Source organism: Molothrus aeneus, chromosome 3 (genome assembly GCF_037042795.1).
Source record: "Molothrus aeneus isolate 106 chromosome 3, BPBGC_Maene_1.0, whole genome shotgun sequence".
Lineage (NCBI taxonomy): Eukaryota > Metazoa > Chordata > Aves > Passeriformes > Icteridae > Molothrus > Molothrus aeneus.
This window is the reverse complement of record NC_089648.1, coordinates 9,582,237-9,592,857: the sequence shown is the minus strand read 5'-3', so window position 1 is coordinate 9,592,857 and position 10,621 is coordinate 9,582,237. Positions and strand designations below refer to the sequence as shown.

The following is a 10,621-nucleotide window of genomic DNA, read 5'->3' as shown; positions in this document are numbered from 1 at the left end:
TGCTCTGTCCCTGCCTCGCTTTGCACAACAGCTCAGTGCGTTGATGTGCCACGAGGAGATGCTCACCAGTACGGGCCCATCTCATCTGGATTAAAGATGTCTTTGGGTTCAGTTTCATAAGGCAAGGGAGAGCTTGCATTACCCAGAGCTTGGCTGGGGTAGATCCATGTGTGTTTTAAACCAGGCTGTCACTCAGACTGTTTCGCATTACGAGCCTTCAGCCTTGCTCTGAGGGCTGTCGACTGGTGCTATGAAGCTCTGAAATGCAGAACTCATGTGCCAAGTTTCCACTATTCTTCAACAGCCACTAGGTATGGTCAGACTTTGGGAAACCTGGAGGACACTTGTGCCTCTTGGCTGCCGAGCCTGCCTCCTGTAGCTGCCCTGCTTCTGCTCACTGCCACCAGGATGGCAGCAAAGGTGGCAGGAGGAGAGCCAAGGCCGAGCGATGACAACCAAAGTACAATCAGTGTTTTGATCTTCTTGATTAGCCCAAGGAATGTTTGGGTTAAAAAAAAAAAAGGCACCACATTTTTTAAAAGCCATGTGACAGTCCCACAGGCTGTTATGGCTTTATGCAGTATTGAATAGCTCTGGATGATCCAAGAGCATCGGTGCCATACTGGGTAATTTTCAACAAGTGCTGTCACAGGGTGGGAGTTGTACCTCTGGCACACTCAGGGCAGACTCATGGGAGTCCCTGCCCTGCACAATCATCTGTGCTGATGATTGCTGATTGCCTTCTGCAGTGCTAACGTGGAGTATGTTTGTGGATTTAAAAATCCTTAAATCTGAACGTTTGGGGTTTGTGGCTTTTGGTCACATCTTTAATGATAGCCCAGTGCAATCATATTAACTATATTCTTGCCCGATTCCTGCGCAATCATTGACAGTGGTTATCACTGGACATCATTCTGACTCACGCATGACCACAGCCTACAGATGCTCCAAGACCTGCAAGGAACCTCTGGGGAGCTCTGATTCTCCTCATGCCCCAAAAGTGCCACTTTTCCAGGGCACAGTGCGAGCTAAGGCTCCCATGATGTGCTTTGTCCCAGCTGGCACCACACACTGGAAGAACATCTCACCTTTACCTTGCAGGAAACCCTGCTGAGGACACTGGTCTCCAGATGAAAATGTTTCAGACTGGGGGATACTTCTTCCCCAATTTAGACATTTTAGACCAATTCAGCCTCTCAGCTGTCACATACTCACAGATTGTTCGTATCCTCATTTTTACACACAACATTCCCAATTGCGCAAGAACGACAACAAAGATTCCAAAACTCCCATTTTTTGTTAGGTGGCTTTATTTATGCTTCAAGTTGATTTGAGCTGTGTTTGCTCTTGTTACACTGAGCTGCACCTTGAGCACCCACAAAGCAGCCCAGATCCCTCAGACTGGACGCTGACTTATAGCAAGTGATAATGCAACCCTCATCTTCACATACTCTCAAGTCCAGGTTACTTTTAAATTTGAGGGCCTCCCATCTGAGAGAGAAATTTTTTTCCACAGTACTGACACAGGTCAACAACCAAGAGGAAGAGTAAGGAGTCTCAAACCCTGGTGGAATCCCACTAGGGATGCACAGACCGGCTGAAAGGGACGTGTCCCTCCAGGGCAGATCCATCCCAGCCGAGCAGGGATGGCAGTGGGGACGCAAGGTGCGGCCGTGTGTGCGGAGTGGGATGTCCTGGCAAAGCAGGGCACGGAGAGGAGCAGCTCGGCACGGGGAGGAGGGGAGCAGCCTGGGGGGGGACACGCCAGGCTGGAGCAGGAGCTGCAGAGAGGGCGAAGGAAAAGGGGGGGAGCAGGGGAAGGAGGCAGGGCAGTATAAAAGCATCCGACACGTACCTCTCCCGACACAGAGCGAGGGGGCGAGAAAGTGGGGCTGGAAGCAGCAGCAGCAGCAGCAGCAGCAGCAGCAGGCAGGAGGAGCGGCAGCCGCTCGCAAACACGCACGCACGGTGGCAGGAGAGAGTGCGGCGCTACCCCTGCCAGCCCCAGGGCACTGGAGGGAAGAGAGAGGAGAGATGGAGCCAGGTATCCAGCTCCCCGGGAGGGCAGCGGGCAGCTGAAGCTTTTCGCATCCCCTCGACCCAGATCTGCCCCCCATCCCATTTCCCACGGCTGAGCCAGGGGAGGAAGAGGAAGGGGGACGGGAGAGGGAAGCTGCAATCTGCCCCTCTTTTTCCCCGGGGAGCTCGCAGCTCGAGGGGAGCTGGGAGCCGGCGGGGGTCGCGGCGTGCCCCGCTCCGTTCTCCCCGCACGGCGAGGGGCCGGGGCAGCGCGGGCAGGGCCGGGCCAGGCAGGGCGACGCCTCGACGGCCGTCGGGAGGGGAGAGGGGAGCGGCGGGGCGGGCGAGGACACAGCGGCGGCGGCGGCGGCGGCGGCGGGGGAAGCTGGTTCGGGGGCCACCCCCATCCCCGCGCACGGAGGGAGGCGATAGCCCCGAGCTCTCTCCTCCCCTCGGAGCGTCCCGGCTTCCCCGCCATGTGAGACTCGTCCCCGGCCCCCCCCCGCCTCGCTCTCCTCCCTCCTCCCTCTCCGTCGCACACGCACTCCCGGCTCCCCCCGTGCTCGCAGCGTGTCCCCGCCGGCCGCCGAAAGCCGCTGCTCTCCGCCGGCCGCGGCTCCCCGAGGCGGCGGGGGTTCGGCCGCCCGCTCCCTCCTTCCGACGGCCCGCGGTGCCTCTGGCTTGCAGGGCTGCCCGCAGAGACGCCGCCGGCCCCGGGTACCTGCCGCCCGCCGCCGGGCAGCGCCGGGACTCTGGCCGCATCCCGCCCCGACGTGGCTCCGCCGTGGTGCGGCGGCCCCCGCTGCTGCTGCTGCTGCTGCTGCTGCTGCTGCTGCCGCCGCTGCCCCGCGCCCGCCGCCCGCCCCGCCGACGCCGAGAGCGGCGCGGTCCCCGCCGCCCGTCCTGCGGCTCCCGGGGCCGGGGCCGGGGCCGCTCCGGTGGCGGCCCCGGCGGCGGCGGCCGCCGCGGCTCCTCCTCCTCCTCCGCCTCCTCCGCGCCCGCCGCCGCCGCCGCGGGGCCCTAAAGCCGCCCGGCTCAAGAGGATGGTGCGGCTGGCGGCCGAGCTGCTGCTGCTGCTGGGGCTGCTCCTGCTCACCTTGCACATCACCGTGCTGCGCGGCGGCGGCGGAGGAGAGCCGCACGCCCCCTCGGCTGCCGGCAACCACAGCCAGCGGCAGGTGAGTGCCGCCCGCCTCCCGCGCACCCTCCCGCGTCCCCCGGGGGCAGCGCGGGGCTGGCCGAGCTGAGGGAGCCGGCGCCGTGCACCTGCCCCGTCCGCCGCCTCCTCCTCCTCCTCCTCCTCCTCCTCCTCCCGCCGCCCCGCCCGGCCGGGCCCCGAGGGCTCCCCCGCCCGAGGGCTTTCCCCGGGGCTTTTTTTACGGGGTGTCCCCCACCCTCCTTGGCTTTAGGCTGTCGGGGCAGCGGTGGCAAAGGCAGAGGCGTCGGGGCGGCTCCCACGCGTGTTCCCGCAGCGGACGGCGGGCAGCGCACCTGGGGAGCCGGTGGGGCAGGCAAAGGATGGGAACAGCCGTGTCGGGCACGGCGTGTCCCACCCAGGGCATCCTCCCTTCGTGGGGCACAGGATTCCCCAGAGTGAGAGGGGAACTGCTGGGTGTATGGTCTCGGGAAGTGTTGGAGCTAAGTGAATGGCTTTCCTTGGAAAGCACCAAGAGACAGGCTGACATTCAGTCCTGAAATAGGCAAGAAACTTAGGGTTATAAGTGCTTGTGATGTGAAGCACAGCGCTTGTGACCCAGCTAGCCCATTCCAGGCTTTTGAAAGACTTCTCCCATGAAACTCCACTGTGTATTATGTCCGACAGAGGTGAAGGACTATTTTTTTGTTCTGTTTCGGTATTCTTGCAGGTCGTTCTTTTTATTCAGTATCACATGTTGCCATTCATTTATAATGGTTGGAGACAGTGATCAAAGCTGCAGCATCACCAACATCCGCAGACAAAGCTTGTAAATCTCTGGTCAGTTGCATGTGCCCTGGCCAGCGCTCTTCTCCTCCATCCAAGCGGTAAAATAGAATCAACTACCAAGTCATGGGATAAACTGACAAAAAAATGTCAGAATTATTATCGCCATAAATTTCTGTAAACCATCCATCATCTGGGTAAGAATCATAGCACCAGCAGAGGATAAAAGCCAGGGAGAAGTCAGGAGAGTGCAGGCTGCACTGGTCACTCCATGCAGGGGATCCCCAGCTGGTGGTCCACAAAATGAACGCACTGGCCACGGGAGGGAACCCAGAGCTGCAGGCTCAACATCCCAGCCACAGCCTGGAGCCAGGTCCCCCCTAACTCAGAAAACCTCCTGCTGGACTTGGTGGGAGTCCTGCTGGGGAGTGCTGAGCCCTGCACTGTGGGTCAGGCCCCACCATGCTCTCGCTGCAGTTTTATAACCGGCTTGACATTCCAGGATGTGTTTTTTTTAATATCTGCAAGATTTCGGGTAATAATGTTTTATAAATGATGCTTTCTTTTCTCATGGGCACTGGGAATGCCTTTTTAAACGATGTTCCTTGGAAAAGTAAATTTGGAGAGGTTTTTTATGAGGTGTTTGCTATCATTAGAATAACCCTGAATTTGCCTTTTCTTGACAGGCTTGTAACATAATGAGAGAAACATCTGGGCAAGTGGGAACTCTGGGTGATGCCATTTCCCTGAGGAGCTCCTTTTAGAGCACTCTTGTAAGGTTAGGGTGAAACAGGAGGAAAATCATCTTCAGATAATTATCTTGGATTATTATCATTGCAGTTGGCTGTCTCATGAAAACCTGTAGATTGTTGGCTTCAAGAATTTTTTCTGTTCGGTGATGTTTTACAGATTACCTTAATAAACTCTGCACCTTTAAGCACCGTGATAGCTTTAGCAGTTCATATTTTCATAATGTTTTGCCATTTGTAGAGTTGAAATTCTTACATACTTCCCAACTCCATTGATTCTGCAGTTATGTACTTGAGAGACGGTGTCTGTACAAAACATTACCGGGGGAAAGGATATTGATTAGGGCAATTGGTTAAACAGATGGAAGTCTATCTATTTTCTGGTTTTATAACTTCCAGGGATTCTATTGCTGGCTTTAGAAAGTTGCACTTAAGCAGGCAGATGCTCAATGAGAATTTTGCACTGGGGTCTTCTGATTTTGGCAGGTTTTGGGCTGTATCATGGCACGTGCTGAAGTAAATGCAAAATCCCGGTGCACTGCACTCACAGGGAGAGAATCAGTGTGGAAAATACTGCACAAATTCAGACTTGTTGATATGAGCACTTAGACTTCTCTCAGGGTTTTTCTGTCCTGGTACATCTGTGGAGAGGAGTGATTGTGAGAAGTGAGTAGATCGGTGTTGCATTTGATGAAGTTTCTCTTGAAGAAGTGTGGCAAATCCAGGAAAGAGTAATCTTTGCAACAAAGATGTTTGTAGGTGTCTTTTGACATGGCAAATTTGTATCAAATGTCCCTGGCAATTGTCAAAGAGAGGATATGATGTATTAGGGCTTAGGCAGTCTGTTTGCACAAATGAGGTAGAATTGGGTCCTTTTTACGTAAAATGAATTCAGGAAGAATCCTTCGTAATCTTAAAATACTGTTGGAGATTTAAATAGCCTAAAACATTTGTAAGCATTTGAAGTCGGATTCAGTGAGAGAAGGAAGAGCTTCTCTTTCTCCCGTCCTTGGTCCTTCAAATGAAGGAAGGATTTTGTAGGATAGGTTTTGATTTCCTTTGGTCTTTCAGTTGGGTTAACCCCTGCAATTAATTGGACTGAGAGATGAAAGAAATATAGAAAAAAAAAACCCTTCAATCCTAAAATTAAGTTATTTTTTCCTTGCTCTTGCTGCTGTTAGAACGGGGCTGTGGCAGGGCAAATGAGCACAAAATGGGAAACCCATGCTGGAGTTGTAAAACAGCTCACAATCTTGAGTTATGAGAGGGAATCAGCCTTGTGTTTCTCAGTCAGATTTTATTCCCTTCCTTCTATCTCTTCCAAATGGGAAAAAAAATGGATAACTGAGGAAGGGGGAGATTTTTTCTGCTGAGAATTCTACTAGGTCTAATTTAATTATCATCCATAAGCAGTTCTGGAGCATATTTATGAAATAAAGAACTACAGACTTTCTTTTCTGAAGAAGAGCAAATGAAGCTATATTAAGAGATGGAAAAAAGCAGCTTGGGTATGTTTTTATCTTTTTACATAGTTCTAAAACCAAGGGAAGGCTTGAACATAAATTTTGGAAGACATTTTTAATACTTTACGATGCTCTAAAATCTGTGTTTTCATTCTGAGAGAAAATATTTCATCGTGAAGTTTATCCCCTTCACTTCTAATTTTTCCATAGCAAGCCTTGCACACCAAGAATAACAGTGTTCCCACACCAAGAAAAATGACCTTGTAAAATGCAGTAGCAGAGCCACCAACAATATATGCCATAGCACATGAAGTCAGATTCTCCACTGCAATTCTTGCAGCAGTATTACATTAGCCTGAAACTCAGTAGTTGTGCCTAAAACTGGAGCCGTGTAAGGAAACATCATTTGAAAAGCAGCACAATGCTGTAAACAGATTTTTATTTTCCTTTTAATCCCCCTGCTCCTGCCCTTGTCTCCCTCTTCAATAAGCATGCAAAGCAATTACACCCTGTTGGAAATGCTCTCTGAGCCCTACCAGAAAAAACACATTCTGTGTGGGGGTACCAGTTGTGGGTTTTTCTGGGTCTGCATTGAAGGCACTTGAGATGGTATTTCATGTTTGGACTCCAGTGTTTATTATTTCTTATCAGTAAAATAGTCTCATTACTGTAGGTTCAGCAGCTTTTCATTAGAAGGCACAAAATGGCCAACAATCTCTTGTTCCAAGGTCTTTTAAGACTAAACTATCCAATTAAGAAAGGACACCTCGATTATTTTCCCTTTTAACCCAATAACTGATCCCAAAGAGCCCACAATGTGGACTTTTCTGCCCAATTACAAAATGCCACCCAAACCCATGAAGAAGGAGGAAGAAGCATGAAGAAGAAACTCAGGATGACACCCTGTGCCCTCCATCTTGCTTCCATCCACAATATACTAAAAACCCCAAAACCTGAATTTCCCACCAAGTGATACACCTACAATGCTCTCTATAATCTATTTCACACCTTAGTGGATTCTGGTCTATTCTGGAGTTTAGGAAACTTTCCCCATGACTGAGGGTCAAAGTCAGTGCTCCCCTGGGGGTCAGGGCACCCCAGAGCAGACAGAGAAATATTCCCAGTGCCCTGGGTTTCCACAATCCTGCTGCTTATAAATGGTTGCACAGGAGTCACTCTCTAAGCTGTGTGAGCAGCCCTTTACAGGGATGAGCTTGTAATTTTCTCCCAAGATCCCCAGTTCAGTGCCGTGAGTGGTTTAGCCATGGTCTGCTGTCTGCTACCTTTGCTGGGGTGCATCTCAGTCTCTTCAGGGCTTGTGAGTTCTTGCTGACCCTTGTACTGCATTCAGGCAATTTGTAAAACTATCTCCAGTTTTCAGCTTTCAGGCTTCTTCAGCTAAGTAGGACTCAAGCTGTTTAACTTTGAGAGCGTTTTAGACTTGGGGTTTTTTTTAAGTAAATTTGAGCTCTGGAGCTTTACATTTGGTTTGCTCTGTTAGGAAATGATTGTCTACGTCATCTTTGAAAACCTGTCCATTCACATTCTGCCTTCTTGTTTTCCAGACTGCCTTTAGCCTGTATAAGGTGCCAGTAAGTGGATGTACACTGTGTATTTAATAGGAACCCTAAATCCTTCCCTGCCTTAAGAGACGTTCATACATTACATGAACAGCTTCCAGAGCAGGTGGCTTGTGAGCTGGGCAGGCTGATTCTCTGTAACCCAGAATCTCTTTTGGTGAGGGGGTTCCTCATCACAGGGGATGCTGTTTTGTGCTTTTTGGCAGTGACAGTGGAACCTGTTCTCAGCTTTGCTGTGTAGATTCTTAGCTAAGGCTCACCCTTTGGCATGTGTTCCTCCAGCTATGTACTGAGATACAGCAATGGCTTAGACCATGTGCAGTTCATTCTCTGCTCTCCCAGGGGAGGGAACTGTGTGTGCTCTTTAGTGGTTTGGCTCTTGGGCTGTGGCTTGTTCCAGGATCCAGGGAAGGGTGATCAGCTTTACGTGTGCTGCTGCTGCATGCAAGGAAGCAAAGGATAAAATGGGAAGCAAGGGTGAAGGAATGAGGTTGCTGCACTGAGCAGAGGACCATTCTCTGGCATCCTTTCTCCTTTCAAACCTGGCTCCCAGAAATCTCCAGAAAGCTTTAATTTAACTTCTCTTCATACCTATCACTTTGATTAATTTCAGAGCAAACTAAAGTATCCTTGGTGGGAAAGTACTACTGCACCTTCAGGATAGGATGTGGCAAGGATTTTAGTATCTTAGACTCCTGCAATAATTCAGAACAGTTATCCAAGAATATTGTAGTTATGGCTGCAAGGAGCAATATTAGGCAGGTGTGAATGTAACTTCCTGAGTTAAATTTTACCAAGATGTTTGGATGAGGCATATTTTGCCAAACATCTCTTAAGCTCAACAGCAAACAGTTACTGTACAGCTTATCTTGGATCATCACTGATAAATACCTGGCATTAAATCACAAGGTGCCTCTCTATTTTGTCTCTGTAACTACAGGTCAGAGCAGTTTTTTCCTAGTGCCTCATACTGAAGAATCTCTTTGAGTTATTTATTTCTCTTTAAAGCAAGATTTTGGATTGTTTTCCAGCTCTTTATAGTATTGGGCTATTTGTAAGAAGAAAGCAGAGTGTGAGTGTGTGTTCTAAATTCATCCTGGGCCATCACAGTGTCTTCTTGTTCATTCCCATGGTCCTGGAGCCAAACACCAAACACAGTGGCTGCTACAGGGAGAGGTCCAGTGACATGGTGGAGCTGCATTGGTGCTTTCCACTTTGTCTCATCTAACCTGGACTACCAGCACAAGTTCTGGAGTAGCTTTTATTTTTAACTTTTGTTAATTGTGTGGAGAAGTTTGTTCTACACAGGAAGAACAAACTCCAGAAATCTCTAGAAAGCATTAATTAAACTTCTGTTCATACCTATCACTTTGATTAATTTCATAGCAAAACAAAGTATCCTTGGTGGAAAAGGGCTACTGCACCTCAATAACTCAGAACAGCTATCCAAGAATATTGCAGTTATGGCTTCAAGGGGCAATGTTAGGCAGGTGTGAATGTAACTTCCTGAGTTAAATTTTACCAAGATGATTGGATGAGGCATATTTTGCTAATTTTGGTCACAGCAGCTATAACAACCACTCTGCTCCTGACCCCTTGCTCTTACTTGCTTGGTATTAAACTCTCTCCTTTGCTTCTCCTGCTTTGGTTGCCAACCCTTAGGTTCAGTCACATTTCCCTGTTCTGTCCTTTCCCAGTGCCAGCTGCCCACAGAAGGAGGAGGCCTAGAGCTGCATCTCTGCTGGTGGCCTCAACAGTTTCTTCATCGTTGTGCTGTGTGGTGCTGCTCAGTGTGTACTCCCCTGTGGTTTGTAACATCACTTTTATGACCTGCAGGTACTTAGAGGTTCCCAGTGCTCAGAGGTTCAGCATACTGAGCTGTTTGACACCTTGCTCTGCTGTGGAATTCCTTTGCTGAGGTGACATCTGCTTAACCAGTACAGGTTGTGTTGGATGTAAATTGGGAACTGTGGCTTGAATCCAGAATTGTTCTTATGTCTCTGCTCATATCTACAACATCTCTGTGTCAGTAATCAATGCTGAATTGTTCCAAAGTGTGGAAATCTCCATCAAAGAAAACAATGAAAGAATTGTTGCTAAGGTGGAAACACTTGTGTTAAGCTCTCAGATGCTGTGTTATGTCACAGCATCTCAGAACTTGACAGAAAGTGAAATCCAGAAGGCTTCATTGATAGTAGTATTGATAATGATGCAGACAATGCAGGCTTGGCCTGCCAACATAATGTGTAGGTTTGAAAACTTTCTGAAATCGTATGTGATAGAGATGACTTCTGAAATCCCAGTCATTGGTAGGTATTCCAGTGGGAAGAAAAAATCAGTTTGCAAATCTCTAATGTTTTCTAAGATGCACTGGTTTGTGAACATTCATGCTTAAGAATTTCTCCTCTGTTTTCCTTTATTATATAAAAGTGCACAGAGTGCAAGTAATACTAGAAAATTATTTTGCATTCTTCTCTTATGCTTACATTCTTCTGCATTACTTTAAAATCTTGAAATACACTCCTATTTAGAATATATAGATAGACAATTGAGATATTTCCTTACACAAGTGTAAACCTAAAATACTGAAACCATGTAATTTTGCTCAGTGCTTACATCCTGACTTAGCAGCTCTGGCAGGTTTAACTGTGAGCACTGGTTGTTTTGCGTTCTTCTGGGTGTTTTGCCAGTGTTTCTCACAAACAGATGTGGTAGTACCCAGTTGTGCCTCATTTGTTCTCTTCATGGTGTTGGTTAGTGCTTACTTGGTCCTTTTGTTACTGCTCTTACCTTGCTGTCTGCTTTCAGACTACACTGCATAAAAGCCCTTTGAACTGACTGAGTAATGTTCAGTTATCAGAAAGGTGACTTTTTTAGGGTATTATTTCT

The 10,621-nt window shown here is 49.0% G+C and overlaps 1 protein-coding gene and 1 long non-coding RNA gene across 2 annotated transcripts in view; one reads left to right on the top strand and one right to left on the bottom strand.

Annotated features, from left to right (window-relative positions):
• Positions 1–1,287: 1,287 nt before the first annotated feature.
• LOC136555187 (uncharacterized) lies at positions 1,288–2,816 on the bottom strand. Its single transcript, XR_010783437.1, has 2 exons — positions 2,741–2,816; positions 1,288–2,012 (listed from the first exon to the last, which is right to left on the bottom strand). It is a non-coding gene; the product is annotated as an uncharacterized lncRNA (long non-coding RNA).
• Positions 2,817–3,062: 246 nt separating this feature from the next.
• ISM1 (isthmin 1) overlaps positions 3,063–10,621 on the top strand; it is a 40,820-nt gene continuing 33,261 nt past the window's right edge. Inside the window, exon 1 of the mRNA XM_066547785.1 lies at positions 3,063–3,197. Coding sequence (XP_066403882.1) covers positions 3,063–3,197 — 135 coding nt within the window. The remainder of the gene's footprint in view (positions 3,198–10,621) is intronic.